The sequence below is a fragment of the Lynx rufus genome, unplaced genomic scaffold (genome assembly GCF_022079265.1).
Source record: "Lynx rufus isolate CCGP_SWC_20201006 ecotype Redwood Valley unplaced genomic scaffold, mLynRuf1.p SCAF_1, whole genome shotgun sequence".
NCBI classification, from domain to species: domain Eukaryota; kingdom Metazoa; phylum Chordata; class Mammalia; order Carnivora; family Felidae; genus Lynx; species Lynx rufus.
In genome coordinates this window covers 48,630,291-48,650,234 of record NW_025814823.1, presented here as the reverse complement: position 1 = coordinate 48,650,234, position 19,944 = coordinate 48,630,291, and the positions used below count along the sequence as shown (strand labels likewise).

The following is a 19,944-nucleotide window of genomic DNA, read 5'->3' as shown; positions in this document are numbered from 1 at the left end:
CTTTTTATAGCTGAGTAATTCTTTTATCTTTACATGACATCAAGACTACTTGTGCGCTCATCCTGGTAGCCAAATACCTGCTCCTGCGCTTTAGATCTCTCCCTGCAATGTTAACACCTGTGTGGCTACACTGAAGTTTTGTTCCCCCCCCCCCCCCCACTCCTGGGGAGTTGCTGGTGGGTTGGCACTTCTCTTGCCATGATATTGTCCTGGATTTTTACCTGGTTTCTGTGCTTCCGTCTTCAGCTTGCCCCTGTTATTTGCCACAGTGCCTCATGATTCACAGATGTGGTGTGGATGGAATGAAGTGACTTTGGCATAGCAGAGACCCTCACTGCATGTTTATGGAGAGATTTGGCTAACTCACAACCCCCAAGTGTGTGCAGTTCTTCAGAATATGAATGACAAAAATAACATTCTACTACACTTTGTATTAATGCTGGGGTGGAGTGTTGTTTGGAATCTCAGTTGACATTTTTAAAATATCAGCGTGAACTGCATCGTCGTGGTAATTTAACACTTTGCCAACAAAGGAAACAGCGTGATCCTTACTATCAGGAAAATATAAGTTGCTGCATGGCAAATACTGTTTTACCAGTCCTTATGAGAGACATAATGTGAGGTATTTATGGAAGGGTTTTGTTTATAAGAGTAGAGACAGATATTTTGGAGTAATGTGTGTATGGATCATTGAAATCACTGAAGGGGATTTCAGCTGAGATTCCACCGGGTCTCTAGTTTAGCTCTTAGTTCTGCCAGTATGGTCATCAATGTGATGTCCTCTGTCCCATGCTACAAAGCAGTGGAAGATGAAAGGCTGGGACAGAATGGCAAAGTAGGTTTGAACTGATGTTTATTTTGTACCATTTGAGGTACTTTGATTATGCATATGCCTGTACCAAATTGATTCGTCATTGTGAGGATATGTGAGCTTAGAAAAGTATACTTTTACACTTAACCTAAGTGATTATAAATTAAATGCCCAGCTATCTCTCTCTTGAGTATCTGCCCAGTGTAGGAGATGAAGTTCCTGTATCATGCAAGTACATGAAGCTCTTGCGAAAATATTGAATGAGCCACCAAGGGTATATGAATATTTTCAAAACACTGGGTAGCAGATGAGATTACCATAGATTTTTCTGGATGTTGAAATCAGGATGGGATTGACTTGCTAAATTAATTATGAGATATTTCTAGGATAGGATGTATAATCTCATAAAGCCAAGAAAATATGTTGAAAGTTTAAAGAAAGAAAAAAAAGGAAATAGCTTTGAAACCATGGTTTTATTTTACCTGTTACTGGTATTTCCCCAAATGTTGATTCTCATCAGTGACCAGAAGGTGTACATTCAGTTCACCTACTAAATCAACTCAATTCTGAGAGGAGCTGTGCACTGAGGTCCCAGAGCTCCTGAGGGAGAGATGGCGGGGGAGGGGGAGGAGGGGGCAAGGAGTAAATATGGGGGAGGGCAGAAGAATTGGTTTGGAACAGAGGTATAATGCTTAATAATCTTGAAACCTTGGACAGTTTAACCTCCTTGTGTCTCAGATGCCTCATCTTCAGATAATACAGCCTTGACCTCTGGGGTTGCTGTAAGGACTTAATGAGTATCTCTTAGTACAAGGCCTCATCCTTAATAAATATGCAAATGTTACGTTTTATTGTTATGTTTGGTACCAAGATAATAATAAAATGACTGCTTTTGTATGCTATGATGTGTTTTGTTGCATAGCGTTAGATATCTGAAACTGTTGGCTGAGTGTAATTCTAATTTCTTAGGTTTGTTGATCGTCACCTATAAAAAGCAAGAGGAATTCACCGATTCTCTAGTGTTTCAGCACAAGTTTGGGGTTGTGATAAAATAATTGCGTTTTCTCCAAAGAACCAGATGGCCCACAGTCAAGAGGAGGGAGAAGAAAAGACTTGCATTTTGGGAGGATGAGGGCAGATAGATTGTAGTAGTTGCCCTGGGAAAGTTACTTCCCAATTCTGTGTTTGTTTGTTTGTTTGTTTATTTTAATTTCTTTTTTTAACGTTTATTTATTTTTGAGACAGAGAGAGACAGAGCATGAACAGGGGAGGGGCAGAGAGAGAGGGAGACACAGAATCTGAAACAGGCTCCAGGCTCTGAGCTGTCAGCACAGAGCCCGACGCGGGGCTCGAACTCACGGGCCGTGAGATCATGACCTGAGCCGAAATCGGATGCTTAACCGACCAAGCCACCCAGGCGCCCCCCCATTCTGTGTTTTTATGAGATGATCATTGAGTATCAGTCCCAATTCCTGCACATTCCATTCAAATATTTTGCGATGTTAGGATCACTGAAGTTTGTGCTTGTACTGGTTGAATTAGGAGAGCTGCTGTCAGCTGGACTTCTGTGTTGCAGATCTTACCTGGCAAACAGGAAGGTCCAGACACAGTTCTCATTCAGTGCACATGTAATTGGTCAACAGCCAGCTAATAAATCTGATGGTAACTTTTGCTTTAATTAATAAAATGTACTCATGCAAAACAAGTAATTTAAGTGTATACGCATACGTGGGTACCTGATAATATGCATATATACACACGTATATAAATTATATAGGGTTTTATAATATTAAAATGCTTATTACAACATAAATATAGGAAGAGTACCATGTTACTAAAATTGATGACTGTGTAATTTTATTTACCTCTTGGGAATCAATTGAGCTATTGATTCCACAGCAAATGTGTTTTGATTAAGATCATGGCAAGATATGTTTGACAGCAATTTCAAATTATTAGAGTTTATTACATATTCAAAGTCTACAGTCAACTGAGATGGTATGTATCTGATTTTAGCTTAGAGAGATAAATCTATTATTTTGTTTCAGGTACTGTATCCTCTATACAATTACCATGTGCCTTATAAAAACCCTACCCTTTCTGGGCTGGTCTGGAATATGGTATGATGCTCAGTGTCTATGTTTATATTAAATAGGGTTAGAATCATGAATGTAGAGATTAATGTGCTTTATAAATATTTACAGTATTGCTTTCAGGCATATATACAGATTGAATCTGCACTAGTTGAGTTTAGCAGTTAATGATTGGTTTTTTAGTTGTGAACATTGTTATTTATGGTGTTTATTATGACTGTGGCAGTGGATGATACTGGAAAAGCACGGAAAGGGGATTATTTCCAGAGAAAGCTTAATTCCTTGAAACACTTTCAGTAGGTTTTATTTTTCCACTTTTGTATGAAACTCAAATGTACATCCTGCCTTTAACACATGTAGAATTATTCAAGAATAACAATTAAAAAATCATGAAAATACAGTGATATTTAAATGTGCTAAATGGAACATGGGCCCAATCAGGTTTTCATGATTTATCAGTTTTTAACTTCAAAGACTCTGGTTAGCTTGCATTTTTTAAACTAATGAGTTTATCACAGCCCGTGAGGAGCGTGGTGAAAGTATATCAGCTGTAAATTGGTACAAAGCACTAAAAGGGACATTAGCCTCTAATCAGATTCCAACAGTTCATTAAACCTGTCTTTCCAGAATCGCTCTTTGTCTTTTCCCTGCCTTTGCAAGGCATCTTCTTCCCTTTTCGTCTGGGCAAGACCTCCTCTGGGGTAGGAAGCAATATCAACTCATTCTTCATTGTCTACCAAGAAAACAGCCTAGGGGATGCTTTGTTAGGGTAGGTGTCTGGCCGCTGTGAAGGGCAGGGGTGTTGAGGGCTGGCCGGCTGCGGGAAGGCTTTCTTGAAACTGGGTGGTTGCAAGCCAAGCTGGCTGCTTCCAATCACGGAGGCAAGTGGCACATTAGGATTTGAGATCCATGCCTGATGTGTAAACAACTCACCAGCCTCCATGAAAGGATTTCAAGCTTGGAACAAATTAACTGAGCTTGCCAGGGATACCACAGTTCTTTCTGCTCTGAGCTATTAGGATGCAAAATGCCTACAAAATATGGACGAGTCAAAAGCACAAATTTAAAAAAATGTATCCTGCCAGTTTTAATAATACTGCACATTTCTAAGAAAAGAACCTGACAGTAATTTTTCTTCTTTTTATTACCTGATAGGCTAGGTAGCATGGAATTTTTAAATGCTCATTAGTTAGCTCAAGAGTAAATTTGCTTTTTCTTCCTGTTGATGTCTCAGAGCAAATATTTGTGATAAGAGGCCCTATAAATTTTATTTCTTCTTTTTCTTAAACAAAAAGGAGTGGCAAGAAATAGAGATAATTAGAGCTTTACTATGCTGCACTCTGTCGGTATTATTTGGTAATAAAAACATTTATGATTTGTCAAAGTGGGAGTTGTTTTTATTTAACTGTCTGATAGAAAAGCAGCTATGTGAAGGGCAAAAACCTGCAGGTTTAGAAATGCTATTAACCTTTGTCATCATGTAGGCAAAATATTTGGAAACAGATCTCTTTCTTTTCATGAGACCACGTTAGTATCATGTGCTTATGTTCTGTGACTGAGTAAAGAAACCATTCTAAAAACTCAAGTCTAGTCATTTTTGTTTCTTAGTTTGGACAGGATATGAAGGTAAAATTGACATTCTAAACATGTTTTAAAACATGATTTTGGCCTGAAGCAAGCACTGGTAAGTGTCTTTCTGACTCCCTTCATAGATTATTGACTTTAGAAAATCCCCAAAGCAGTGAAAATTAGTAGAAAATAACCTTGATTTAATCTGTTTGTAAATATTGTTTGAAATTCTATTGAGTCACAATAGAAATAGGTTCTCCTTTAAAGAAGTGGCAAATTCAGTCAAACATACACCAAAACAGAAAACAAATTTATTTTTTGGTCATGACTTCAGCTTAAAAATTCATTCTGAATCCAAAATTTATATTAGTTGTTCTTGAAATAGAAGTTTGGGGTGGATATATAGAAATTTTCATTTGATCTGAATTGTCATATCACAATTTAGTGTCCAGAATTATATTATCTTGGTTTTTAAATTATGTAGACTTTGATAATAATATGAGAGCATCGTCATTATTTTTATTTATTTTCTCCTTTGTGGATTTCTGCACAATATAACCTCCAGAACTCAGGAAGAAGGAAACTTGTCTTCTGTGTCCCTCCACTACTGTGAAAGTGTGATGAATTGTTCCAGCCCTATATATATTAATGTTAAGGTTTCTTTACTCCAGTTTATTATAGTCTGAACTCCAACCCAGAGGTCAGCGAATCAGACTGATTAATTCAACTTCTTGGTCATTATTTCAAATGATAGTTCAGAAAGGGGGCATAATTGGTTATACTGCTATTCTCATTTAATTATACTTCATTGTTAAAAAATTAGGTTAGCAGTACTAAACGTACTACAGTGAAGGAAGACTCTACCAGATGTCCTGTTTTGAATGCTGTATAACGGACTTTCCCTCTCTCTCTCTTTTTTATTCTCAGAATATCAACACCTTTGAGAACAGAATGTTAATGCTTGATGGGATGCCGTCAGTCAGAGTCAAAACAGAGCTTTTGGAATCTGAACAAGGGGTAAGTTTCAATGACGCCCCACCCTCTTCTCTTTATGATAGTGGCAGTCATTTACAGAGCATATCGAAGTTTGCAGAACGGTTCTGATTTGCACTTGCCTGGCTTTTCTCTCTTGAGTAAAAATCACCAGAGACTGATTCTCATCCATTTGCGACTCAAATATTCCTAACCTGGAGAAGATAACTTCCTAAAATCAGGAAAGCACAGTGACCTTGTAACAACCATATGGTTTTATTTAAATTAGTGAATGTTTTGAAAAGCTATTAAAAAATTCAGAGCAAAGAGGGAAGTATTAAAAAATAAGATGGGACTATAAACTCCATGTCAAAATGGCTTCTTTCTTTCTTGGGAAATTACAGAGTACAGGTATGAGAATGTTACTGCTTGTTGGATTGATTTCCCTTTTGACATTTGTATTTACCCTTTTAAACTTCATGAGGGCTAGAGGATAGTTGAGGAAATACAGGTCAGTGAGTTTGAAATGCGCATAAAAGCAAAAAAAGGCTTACTTAAGGATACATAGCGAAATTGACAAATTAACTCATGGCTACTGAAAATATGAAGACTTAAGAACACATCTTTAAAAGGATGTGGGTGATTTTATCATTAACATTTGTAGCTTCACAAGTTAAAATTATAAGGGCAGTATGACTGCAACATTGGCTGACCATGTTTTGTATTGAAGTGAGAAAGCATTGCTCCTGTTCCTGGGTCCACTGCCTACCTATGCTGCTAACCTACCACCACTGAGACGGTACAGATGACCACAAAAAGTACATAAATTAGATACTTGATCTTATTCGTATAGCTCTTATTCAAAAAAAGCAGAACATTGGCAATATTTTGTAAGTGAGCCATCAGAAGAAATTTCAAATATGAATAAAATTTCACTTATAAGAATCTGTGTGCATGTGGGACCCCATTCAAGGGGTTAGGATACTATTAAATGTTAAAAGGACTTGGTAATGAGGAACTGAGGTCATGGATCCAGCTGGTAGCATGTAGAAGGTTTCTCCAATAACTTCCACATTCCTGAGCAATATAGGGCAGGGTGTATGGCATCCCAATGTATATTTCTCTTCCTCGCTCTAAGCCTGTGTCTGAAACAGACCCCCATCATGGGAGGGGATATCATTTCACCTTTATGTTCTGTGTTCGTTGTAGTAGCTCCGCAATGAACTTGGTGGGGTATGTCAACCAATAACGCACCTTCCCAGTTCTGTGTATGACATGATGACTCACCTGGGCTCATCCTAAAACTTAGGCAGTGGAGCATCGTGAAAGAAAGACTGTGTGGCAGCTGTTAACATCATTTGTTCATTGTAGACAAAGCTTTGGAAGAAGTCTTATGTTCACCTGGATTTTCTAGCCTGATTCATCAAGTTAAACTCTCTGTCTTCCCAGCCAAGTAGTTTTTACCTTTGCTGTTTACCCTAACATAGGAAGGATTTGTTTTATTTCTTTGGAATTTCTGTTTTCTTAATCTAGGTGCATGAGCCAGTTTCATAAAATTTCCAAAACCCCCTCATTTAACACACCCCATAGACCATAGCATTTCATTCACAGAGGATAACTTTTTTTCATTGTCGATGACGAAATGAAGAAGTGGCATATTGCACATTGTTGCTTTTTATTCCACAATATATTCTTCAACTTGAATAGCAGTAAAGGTACTCAAGTCATGTGTGTTGGAGGAGGGCAGAAAAGTACAGAAGGCAGTCAGAGACCGCTAGTCAGAGCCACGATGGTGCATTGTGGTCACTGGTTCTGGGAATGTTTGGTGATATCAGGATGTTTCTCTCTCCTTTATTATCAATTTATAGTTTTATGGTAAGTTTGAAAGATTGAGATGCACAAAAAACAAAAGCCAATAGTTCCAGAAGTTTTACAGTGTGAATAAGAACCTCAGGCCACATCATTTATGGAAAGTATTTCCTGCCCTTAAATAGAGACAGGAAAAATGGTAGGTTCATAGGTTTTACTCAATGCCTACTCATTAAAATCAATTTTTCCTTCTTGTGAATGGAGCTGATGTTAGTATTTTAACCCTAATTTAGATTATGTACCTGGAAGGAAGGGAGAGAAAACCCTGATTTTAGTCTTTTCTTTAGTTTTGTATGTATTTCTTAAATACGTGGCAGATATAATTTCATTCTCTTTCACAGTAAAGCTTCAAGAGAAGCAGCCCACAGTGTTTAAGGGGATGTCTTATGACCTAATTATTTATGGAAAGCAATAATTTGTATTTAGTCACTTGCAATACTATACATCAGTTCTTCTTTAAAGTTAGAATTAAATCTAGATTTAATTTTACTGGAGTTTTTAATTGGGGATAATGGGATGCGTAATATGCTGTATAATTTCAGAATCAGAACTCTTTTTAGATAAGGAATGTTAGTAGTCTAAAGATTTCTTTATTTCAATCTTACAGGATTCTTTATTTTTTTAACTTTTAAAAATGTTTCATTTATTTTTGAGACAGAGAGAGACAGAGCATGAGTGGGGGAGGGGCAGAGAGAGAAAGAGGGAGACACAGAGTCAGAAGCAGGCTCCAGGCTCTGAGCTGTCAGCACAGAGCCAGACGCGGGGCTCGAACCCGCAAACTGTGAGATCATAACCTGAGCCAAAGTTGGACGCTTAACTGACTGAGCCACCCAGGCGCCCCTCAGTCTTATAGGATTCTTTTCTCATTTACTGATAAAAGCTGGTTGAAGTTTGATTCTTTGTAAGAAAATGTAAAACTTGGTGAAATTAAAATAATCACACGCGTGATTATCGGCTTCTGAAAAAAGATGAGCTGTTAGTTACAATGGACACAAAGTTAGAGGAAACAATCCCCGAATCACAACGATGAATGAGAAAGCATGAGCTTGATGCCAAGGATCGGATCCCATAATCACTCTGGAAAACCTACTTTTGAGGCTGTTTTTTAAGACATGACATTTAACGTCTATCTCTTGGGGAAGTAAAGTTGAGTCTGCCATTCAGGCTCTAGGAGGCATCGCAAAGATACGCTACTTCACACGACATCCTGTTTAAGCGATTCACCACGAAGGCACGTATGCCCTTCTCCCCTTCTGGCTAAAAATAGTTCCTTAGGTCTTCCACTGTCAGCTGCTCTATACATCTCCCCCCACCCCTCCAAGGAATTCAGGACCCAATGACCACATTTCAGAGTGGGAAGACAGACTATGGACTGGGCCTAGGTCAGCCGCTCTGCTTTCTCTCTTCTCTGAAAAGTTCTGGCTGCCTTGCCTCTTTCTCTTTAAGTGTGTGTGTTTTATAGTGTGCGGATGTGGTCAGATCTCTTCAGTCAGATTGCGAGCTCTTAGAGGACAAGAACTATTTCGCGTATTTTTCGTGTAGGCCCTGGCACATGGTAAGTGCCCAGGAAATCCATGCTTTACTTATTCGGGCATTATAACTGGCATGGTGAAGAACTATGAGACCAGTCAAGAGCTTGTTATAAACCTGCTCTGCCTACTTCATCCAGTTGTTGTGAACAACAACAACAACAATAACAAAACTGGAAATACTGGCAACATACATGCTCACTGGTGACATAGTCTTCACCTTGCAGCCATGTGCACTTGGATAGATAGAGGAGCATATTGACACCGACTGTCTGTGCCTTCCTTCTGTTTGGGATTCTAGGACTCCTGCATCCTCAGTTTTGTGACATCTGAGTAGATTATTATTGCAGGCTCTTGAAATGTGACTTCCGTGTTCTCCAGGCTTGTCGGTAATACAGCACACGCTGCTAAGCAGTCCATGGGAAGGGCATGTGCTCTTGTGATACACTTCAGGGGCACAGCAAGGAGTGTTGGAATGACTTTGACTGTGACCTTTGGTGCTTGTGTCCTGCTGTTACAAGAGCTTCCCGAATGCTGTCAGCCTTTGGATGTTCTAACATGTTACTAAGCAAAGGACTAAAGCAGGAAGAGGAGGACTGGAACGATTCCACCCAGAGATAAGGCAGTGGCAGAGAAAGGGTACTGCCTCAAAGACATAAAATGTGGTTTTGTTCCTGGCCTTGCAGCTTACCGGCTCGAATGGCATTGGGAAGTTACTTCTGATCTCCAGGCCTCTATGTCCTCATCTGTACAGTGGGGGTATTAGAATCCTGCCCAGGATCCATCTGGCATTGTCTGAGTCTGGTAACGGGCCAGGAGGGAGAGAAAGCATTTCCCATTATGAGCTGAACAATCCTACTACAGTATACTGCCGTTATAGGAAGCTACCCGTTTGTGGAAGTAGAAATGCATAGACTTTAAAGACGGACAGACTGGAGTTCAGACGCTCAGTCAGCCAGGGGCCGGTGGTGTGGGTCCCGTTTGGTCTCCATCCACCTGTTTCTCCTCTTCTGGGAAGTGAAGTGAATCACCCAGCCTCATGAGAGCCTGCCTGCACGTAGTGGGTGTTGAATAAATGTTCTCCTTTTGAAGAAAAGCAGGAATAAAAAGGGCACCATTTCCTCAAATTTGAATAGTTGCCAATTTTCCTATCGTATTTAGTAGGGACTAAACATCTGAGTTAATTTATAATTTTAAAAGAACATTTAAGGGAAATCTCAAACTGGAACCCTTATTTTTTTATTTGAATTTTTATTTGAGCATATCTGGAGAAAAATTTCAAGATCTGATTAGATTTTATCATGTAAAAAAAAAAAATGGAATAATGACGCCAGAAATCCATTAGTTTGTTAAGACAAAAAGACACCAAATTTTGGTGTGGCAATGGTATTTGGCCACATTTTTTTAAAAAAGGAATTCTGAGTTTGTATACTTCAGAGATAACTTATTGACATATTTACTGGTGAGATGATTGGTTGTCTGGGATTTGCTGCAAATGAAATGGGAGAGCAGAATGGATGGGGAGAAAGATAAGACTGGCCAGGATTCAGTCATTATTGAAGCCGCACAACAGGGGGCTCGTGTAACCATTCTGCCTGATTTTGTGTATGTTTGAAATTCTTGAAAGTAAATGTTTAAAAAGGAAAAGAAGCTCTCTAAATACAAATATAAAAATACATGGGTGCACAGGTGTCAGAGGGAGACATGAGGGAAACATGCCTCACTCAGTTAGCCTCACTGTTTTCCGAGTCTGAGGGGAAGGAGCTGACCTGAGTCCCTCACCAACCACAGCAGTGCTAAAGCCTGTGGTTCCCCTCCCTTTTCCTTCCCTTGTAGAGGCCAGTGCAATTCTGACCTGCGCGCATGTAGGCAGAGTAGTGGCAAGAGTGGAGCAAAGAGAGCGAGAAAGACGTTCGGTGTTTTGCCAGTTTGAAGTACTCTAAGGGAGTCAGTGACTGGGCCGTAAAAAGACCCTGTTGTTCCACTGGGGGACGAAGCCTAACACCTCTTTACGATGGGTGTGGAGTGGGGAAGGGTGCAGGTATGGCAGCAGACAGATTTAATTGTATTCTCCCTGGCTTCCTAACAAAAAAATGCCAGGCCAAAGATCCCTCTGAGCTCCCTAATTTTAGAGGCAGGACAGAAGGGAATAATGGCCCTTTTCCTAGCTTGCAGTAACTTTTGCAAACCATTCTGCAGGACATTCATAACGAGGTGGTGAAGGCATTTCTGTAACACAAAGAACTGACTAGTACCATGAAGTCAGCTATATTGAGTTTTTGCTTGATGTTTCTCATTATTCCTCATCATCCCAGTACAAGGAGCTTAGAGCTAGTCAGGGCTCAATAAATAGTGATTCAGATGCTATTTATTGTAAGTGAGAGCCAGTGCCAGACTGTAGAATATTGAGAATTTTGAGACAGGTGCTATTTTGGAAAAGACCTCAATCTTTAGGCTTAATAAAGAAATAAAGACAGGTGCAAGTATTGTAGCCAGACGTACCCATGGGCTAGGGAATGTTTAAGACAGGCAGTTACATGAACATTTAGTAGCTTTAGAGAAAAGGAAAAAAAAAAAACAAAACAACAACCCAACAACAAAGCCTTTTCTTTACCTCAGTAAAGCGTTATGTTTAATTTAACATAAAAGGTTTAATATATATCTGTGTGTAAAAGCTTAGTAAGACAGTGTTACTTTAATGACTTTATCAGAAGGAAAGAAAAGACATTATAAAAATGCCACTTGCGTTACCCTTTAACAGAGCCTCATTATTACCTCCCCTACTGGGGAACAGGAGCCAGCATAGCTAGTAAATTGGTAGACTTATCTTAGACATATGAATTTGCTTATCATTTAATATTTTCTGATGACCCACTGCTTGAGATCTTTTGATCTGTAGTGAAATCTTTGCATGTCGCTACCTGGCTTCAAAGAAAAACATGCAGGAGCTGTCTTCTTGCTAATACAAGAAGACCATTTAAAAAAAAAAAAAACAGGAAAGAATCTCTGTGCTTGCAAAACCCATTTTAAGGAAAAGCTATCCTCCACTAAGGAAGCAGTGTTGGACTGATTTTAATAATGTCAGAATGGCCAATAAATGTATTAATAGAAAGAATTGAAAATCAATGAGCTGTGATGGTAATTACAGATAGTACCCAAGGGAAATATAGCAGGCAGACAAATCCTTTCCCTTGGGGCCTGCCCTGGGCAAAGCTATGAAGTTGATAATTCTGCCCTCCTTCTTTCCCGTTAGCAATGTACTTTCTCCTTCAACTTAATTCTCCTCCACTCACAACCCAGACACTCCCAACTCCCTCAGCTGTGATGGCTCGTGCTACCCACAGATGACCCATTCTAACTGTAGTCTTCTTAATTGAGGAAAATGTAAAGTGCTATTCTCTCCAGGAGTTATTTGCATTTTTATAGGGTCAGTGCTTTGTAAAAAGGAACACTTCTTGAAGAGATTTCATGCTCTGAGTAATTTGGAAATTTTGATTTGGGGAAAATTAACCTCTCCAGAATATTTCAGTTTATGTTCTCCCTTGTGAACTAGTCTTTGTGGTAGAGTTTTGTTTTGTTTTGTTTTGTTTTGTTTTTAAACAACAAAAGGAAAATCTGGATCCTGAGGTAAGTGTTTCTCTTTACCTAGGTGTGTTTTCATGTGCTAACATTTGCATACTGATTCACAGTTTATAACTGTCAATATAGCTTATTTAACCCTTGGAGGACTTTTGCTTCTGACCATGAGGGATTAATTGCCATGGGAATTGACCTCTTACCATAAACAACTAGAAAACCAGACAAAAGGTATAAAATGTTTTCACATATTGAACGACAGGCAGATAAGGACTATGATCCTGGAGAGTAAGGCGGGAAAGGAGGTGAACTCTACTGGTGCCTTAGCCTACAACCTAAGGGCGAAGCCGGAAGGAAGAGTCCAAATAGGGCCTAGCTGTCACTGTGTTAGGCGGACAGTGATTGGGATTTGGGAGAGGTCAAGGCAAACTGGTTTCTGAGGGGAACAGTAATAGCGAGGGAGAAGTTGTACAGAGAGCTCTGGAGATCTTCAGAGTGGTCGCCTTGAAAGGGTTTGCCTAAGTAATGATCTACCTATGTGTGCAGGAGGACAAGGAAAGAATAAGGAAGGCAACAAAGTTGAACAGTTCTTAGAGCTCTCCAGAATGGAGAGACCCCTTCATACATGAGGCATTTGGTAGAGGTCTCAGAAGGGTCACAGGTTAGTCATGGGGCTCAGTTAGTCCCACGGTAGTCTGGTCAGGGGCTTGCCATGATGGACACGAGAAGCAAATCCTGAAAGGGTCCAACTGATCTGCAAGTTACACAGTTGTGCCAGAACAAAATCCAGCACTGTAGAGAAAGACACAACAAGCTATAGTCTTCGATAATGTAAAAGTTGCATCATCTGGCATTTGATGATAATTGATTGGACTGAACAGTTAGAGAAAAAGACTAAGAAAATGAACAAAGCCTTAGTGACCTATGGAGCAATCTTAAGTAGTCTAACGTATGTACAATTGAACCGTCAGGATGGGGAAGGTCAGAAAAATTATTTGAAGAAATAATGGCCAGGCTATGATTGTATAGTGGTTAGTACTTGGTGTTGTGAAGAAATAATGGCTGGACATTATCCAAATGTGATGAAAACACATAGATCTAAGAAGTTCAGTTAGCCCCAAGCCGAAAAAAACCACGCCAAAGCACAAAATAGTCAAATTGCTGAGAACAGGTCTTGAAGAACAGTCTTAAAAGCAGCCAGTGGAGAAAAGGAAAATGTATCTGATATACAAAGGAGCAAAAATCAGACTTCTTATCAGATACCATGCAAGACAGATGAAAGAATTTACTTAGGTAAAGGAAAAGGACACTAGATAAAAATCTGTATCTACACAGGACATGAAGAGAACTCAAAATGGGAAGTATCTATGCAAATATAAAAGAAAAAAATAAGAAAATTATGCTAAGTGAACATAATAATACATTATGGAATTTATAACATAGGATGAAAATGAGTGATGACACTAGCGCAGAGACAGAGGGGCATGGAAGGAAGTAGACCATGGAATATGTGAAGAGGTGTATTATTAATTGAAGGTACATGATGTTAGTGTAAAGGTGTATGTTGTAAATCCTAGAGCAACCTAGAGCAAGTACACACACACACACAATAAAACAACCAAATATAGTTAATAAACCAATGGTGAAAATGAACTGGAAACATTTTTAAAACTACTCAGTTTTATCTGAATGAAGGCAGCAAAGAGGAAGGATGAACAAGGAACAGATAGGAGAAATAGAAAAAAAAAGCAGGTTGGTACCTTTATTTAATTTTTAACGTTTATTTATTTTTGAGAGAGAGAGACAGAGACAGAGAGAGACAGAGAACGAGAATGGAAGGGGCAGAGCGAGAATCCCAAGCAGGCTCCGGGCTCTGAGCCGTCAGCACAGCACCCTATGTGGGACTTGAACTCACTAGCCGTGAGATCATGCATGACCCGAGCCAAAGTTGGATGCTCAACCGACTGAGCCACCCAGGTGCCCCAGCAAGTTGGTACATTTAAACACAGTATGTTGATAATTCTGTGAAATGGAAAGAGTTTAAGCACTCCCTTTAAAAGATAGATTGTCAGCTGGGAAATAAAAGCAAGTCCTAACTACATGCTCTCTGTAAGATGTTCTTCTTAAATATAAAGATACAGGTACACTGGACGTAAAATGATGGAGTCAAGAATAGTCAAAATCGTGAAATAGAAAAGAAAATGGTGGTTGTCAGGGGTTTGGTGGTCGGGGCTATGGGCCGCTGTTTAATGGTGTAGTGTTTCAGTTTTGCAAGATGAAAAAAGATCTGTTACAGAGTAATGTGAATGTGGTTAACACTACTGAGCTGCACATATAAAAATGGTTGAGAGTGAATTTTATATTATGTGTTCATTACCTCACTTAAAAATAAGTTTAAAAACCTGCAGAACTGAAAAAAAAAATAACCAAAAACCTGCAGCACGGATGATTCATAACTATACCAGAGAGCTTATATGGATCACTGAACTGAGTGGCTGAAAGAAGACGTTGGCAGCAATGTTTCAAATGGCCTCACATGGGATGTGACTCTTTTAAAAACATACTTGTTATAGCAGTAGCCACTAGTGAGTAAATGGCCCTATTTTTACCTACAATGGCATACTTCTTAAATAAACGTTGGGTTTAATACCACCCTTCTTCTGACGCTGGAGGAAAAAGTTTTGTGTGAAATGTGAGGTCATTTGTGTGTAATTTGCCCTGCCTTAGTGATTGTGGGCCAGGCTTATCCTTCTGCAGATCAGACACTGGAATTCTTCTGTCTGATAACATTTTTATTATTAAAAAATTGAAACATGTAAAAAAAATCCTTTCAAGAAGAAAATGAAAGGCATGATCACGTTACCTTGAAATAACAGCCATTAATAGTTTAAAATATTTTCTTCCAGGAACGTGTAAGTCCATACCAAACATTATCTTAAACAAAGTAAAAGCATAGAAAAAGATACGTATATATAGACTAAGTCACAACAAAAACAAAACTGTGGTCCTGTATTAATATTAGACAAAATAGACTTCAGAACAAGGAATATAAATAACCAGGATAAAGTGGACCATTTCATAATGATATAGGAATCAATTTAATAAGAGGACATAAGCAGTTCTAAATGCTTTTGTGCCTTAGTAAGCCCTTGGGTATATGTAATATCATCCCCATTCCTAAGGAAAATCGCACAGATGCTGTGTGTCAAGATCATACCACCAGTAGTAACAGGGATGGAACTGGAGTCTGTGTCTTGTAAATCAGAATCTTGTCACTATTGCAAGCTGTCTCTGTTGCTCAATTTTGATAGCTATTGTAACTAGGACGTTGGAAATGATCTGATCTAAAATAACTCCCACTGTAATATTAATGTTTAAGAAGGATTTAAGCAGATCTTACAGAAAATTTTAGTTCACGCCAATAAATGCAAATTTACCAAGAGAGACTCAGTGGCCATTCTAGTTGTCTACAGTAAGTATGAGCTCTCGGATGTCTCTTTTATCTTAATTGCATAGGATTAAAAAAATTTACTCTGTAACATGTTTATTTTAATATACAGTAATGTTTGCGGGGCTCCTGGGTGGGTCAGTCGGTTGAGTGTCCGACTTCGGCTCAGGTCATGATCTCTTCGTCTGTGAGTTCGAGCCCCGCGTCAGGCTCTGTGCTGACAGCTCGGAGCCTGGAGCCTGCTTTCGATTCTGTGTCTCCCTCTCTCTCTGTCCCTCCCCCACTCACACTCTGTCTCTCTCTCTCTGTCAAAAATAAATAAACATTAAAAAAATTTATTGTACAGTAATGTTCGCAAGCACATAACAATAGGTTAAAATGTACAAAAATATTCCCTGGTTATCAGATGGGCAAAGTTTTATTTCACTGTGTTCCTATCAGTTTCAGAAATCTGATTGAGCAGAGCTGACACCACATATCAGATTCACTTTCTAGAAAACTTCTCTGTCTCTGTCATAGTTTCTTAAGAACCCAGAATTTTATAAATATGTAACAACAGAAAGATGTCAAAGTCGCCTTTTTTTTTTTTTTTTTTTTATTGCTTTACAAAATATGTCTTGCTACCAAGGTACATTCCACCTGGTGGCAACTTTGATCAATTTAATATCTTCCTCCCTGGTCATGTCTCTGGCCTGTGGAAAAATGAATCTGTCTCTGATGCACTGGTCAGTCCTTTTTCTTGTCTGGAGGGAATATTATCAGATGATTTTCTTAGTAAAAATAACCTATGTCTCGTCAGTCGTAAATGAACTCTGACGTTAAGATGACTGACTCCTAGTTCTTATGACCAATTCTGTTTCTGACTCTCAAACGTCAGTTTCATTGCTATGCTTTTGTCCTAAATAATTATATATTTTTCAATAAAGCCAATAAGATGATGATTCATTCTTAAAGCCTATATTTGCTAAATAAGATAGTCTTACTATTGTTTAAAGTTAAGAGAAAGAATGTACTTACGTTCTTTTTTTTCGAAAACCTTAGTTATATACTTTTTTCGTTTTCAGCTTGAAAGGAATTAGTACAACTAATTCAGTTGAGCATCCAATTCTTGATTTTGACTCAGGTCATGATCCCAGGGTCGTGGGACTGAGCCCTGCATCAAGCTCCACGCTAAGTGTGGAGCCTGCTTGAGGTTCTTTCTCTCCCTCTCTTTTTCTCTCTTTCTCATTCTTGCTCTCCCTCAGTTTCTCTCCCCCACTCATGCACTCTCTCTCTCTCTCTCAAAAAATAAAAAAATTAAAAAGGATGAATATTCAGACATAGATCATCAATATATTAAACGTAGATCATCAGTATATTATTGTATTTACTAAAAAAACAAAGAAGCGAAGCATCTGAGGCGAAGTATTTTCTATGAACAGTGCAGTGGCTTCTGGCACATTTTAGGGACCTGACAGTTTGGACATTGTTTTTAGGCCCATACACTTGATCTTATCATATACAAGATACATTTTCCCCATTAAATATTATACTCAATAATTTTTTTTTTTAAGTAAGCTCTTGAAATTTTTTTATGTAAGCTCTACCCCCATCCTGGGGCTTAAATTCATGACCCTGAGAGCCAGAGTCACATGCCAATTGAGCCAGCCAGGCGCCCAAGTAAAACCTTACTATTTTGTTGGAAATTTTCATTTTTTACCTTAACTATTTTGCATGGGAAAATGATTTTCATATACATCATTATTAATATGATAAATGTCAATAATATGTCAAAACTCTTAACATCTATTGTTTTATCAAATCATAAGTTAGATATGAAGGTAGTTTTCTCTCTCTGTTCTCATTGCATGGCTGTCTGCTGTCATTTGTTCTCATCTCCCTCCCACCAAATTATATTTGCCACAGTGGCTTCTGATTTCCACATTGACATTCCATATACACATATCAGTGGAGATTTTACCTTCATCTGTCCTCCTTGGATTATTCTGGGAGTATATGTTCACATTTATGTGCGAGGTTTTGAACTACAAAAATATTTCTGAGAAGGATGTGAAACATTTTCCTATATTTAGTCATAGGAAGGGATATAGAATTCAGCTAGAATAAATGAAATTGTATACATAATGTCTAACATAGTGCTCTATGTTAAGTAAGCAGTAAAAAGCAACTGCTCTAGGGGCACCTGGGTAGCTCAATGAAGCATTCAACTCTTGATTTTGGCTCAGTTCATGATCCCGTGGCTGTGAGATCGAGCCCTGCTTTGGGCTCTAGGCTGGCTGTGGCGGCTGCTTGAGAGTCTCTCTCTCCTTCTCTCTCTGCCCCTCCTGTTCTTCCCTGCTCACTCTCTCTAAAAAAAAAAAAACCAAAAAACAAAAAAACGCATGACTCCTCTTGCAATTGTTATTGTAGTCCGAATTTCTTCTTAATTTAATGATAAAAGATAATATTTTATATATGTAAATTAAGATGCATGCCTAGTAAATTTGCATAGATCTTGAAAAAAAGACAATATTAGTTATGCCTCAAAGCTACACTGTTTCATAAGACTCTATTATCAATTAAAAATCGTACTGTCAATCTATATGTTTACACAATAAAAATAATATATGTTGATATTGTTATTATATACCTGCCTTTATCATTCGCATTTAAAAGTAAGCACCTGGGTGATCAGTCGGTTAAGCATCCAACTTGATTTTGGCTCAGGTCATGATCTCATTGAGTTCTAGTCCTGCATTGGGCTCTGCTCCTCACTGTCAGATTCTCTCTCTCTCTCTCTCCCTGTGTCTCTGACCCTCCCCTGCTTGCTCTCTCTCTCAAAAATAAATAAATAAACTTAAAAAAAATAAGTGTCTTTAGTTATTTATTCTTGGTCTTAACTCAGTGATACTGTATCCCATTGTATATAGCTAACTGCCTAAACATAAAGAGCTAAAAACACTTGTTACTGTAGAAAAACATTTGAAATATTATTCGGAAACATATCTGGCCATGATAGTTAAAGGAATAATCGTTTAAAAATTGCTATTTTATAAAACAAAACAAAACTCTTTTCTAGTGAGTATTTTTAAAGGATTTTATTTTAAATTTCTGTTTCCACAAAGATAGTTATATTGCCAGCATTCGAAAGTCTCCATTGTCTTGGAAAATGATCCTTACAAAAATAATAAGAGAACTAGGAGAGGCGAAAAGAGTATACGATATATATCGTGGCTAGTTTCTTAAATTAGTATCTTTTGCTTTTTTTATATAGGAAAAATGACGCATATTGTTATGCTATAACATTGTGAAATAGTTGGGGGGGGGGGGAAGTCACCAAGTAATTGATATCCCTAGTTTTTGAATTACATAAATTATTGTCTTTATGCCCTGAAAAATGACTTGCTGTTTTAAGAGACCTGTGGCCTTTGTTAAAGGAGTAAATTGTTCCCAAATGAAATGACGTTGTGCCTACATGATCTGACCCTGTTTTACGAAGCTGAAATTACTCAAGACTCAGCCCGTTATCAGAATATGTATATTCTTTTGTGGTTGCTTGACATCTTTTGTTTATCATCTTGAATTTTTGCTAGCTTCCCCGTATTGTGATTCTAATCCCCCCGAAATAGCATCTTTAAAAACTAACAAAAACACCCCCTCCAGTGCTAGACTTTCTTAGAGCTAGGATATGGACCTGTGGCAGGTCAGTTGCCCCACCCACTGGAGGGATGCAGAAAGTAGTGCAGGGCCGCCTGATTATGGCAGAACTGCTCTTTGGGTAAGTGCAGGGGCAGGGATGCCTGGCTGTTTGGAGGAGGCTGTGACAGACGTTCTGGCGTCAAACACTGGAAGACGGCAATAGTGGTATTTTCATTGGATGTGGCTTATGTGGTTTGGCTTTCCTCCGCCTGTATTGTTCCTTGCTACTGTAGGATTTAAGTATGGTTCTCTGACCTACCAAGAAGCTTTCTGGACCGATATTTAAAAATATACATATCTCCACTTAAACTAGTCAGAGTGTATTCTGTGGTTTACAACTGCTACAGTGAGGTATATACTCACTTTCCTGCTTTAAATATGCTGGGACTTAGCTTGGTA

At 38.6% G+C, this 19,944-nt stretch overlaps 1 protein-coding gene across 1 annotated transcript in view; it reads left to right on the top strand.

Annotated features, from left to right (window-relative positions):
• KLF12 (KLF transcription factor 12) overlaps positions 1-19,944 on the top strand; it is a 432,660-nt gene that overhangs the window by 186,275 nt on the left and 226,441 nt on the right. Inside the window, exon 4 of the mRNA XM_047080662.1 lies at positions 5,401-5,490. Within this exon, the coding sequence (XP_046936618.1) occupies positions 5,401-5,490 (90 nt within the window). The remainder of the gene's footprint in view (positions 1-5,400; positions 5,491-19,944) is intronic.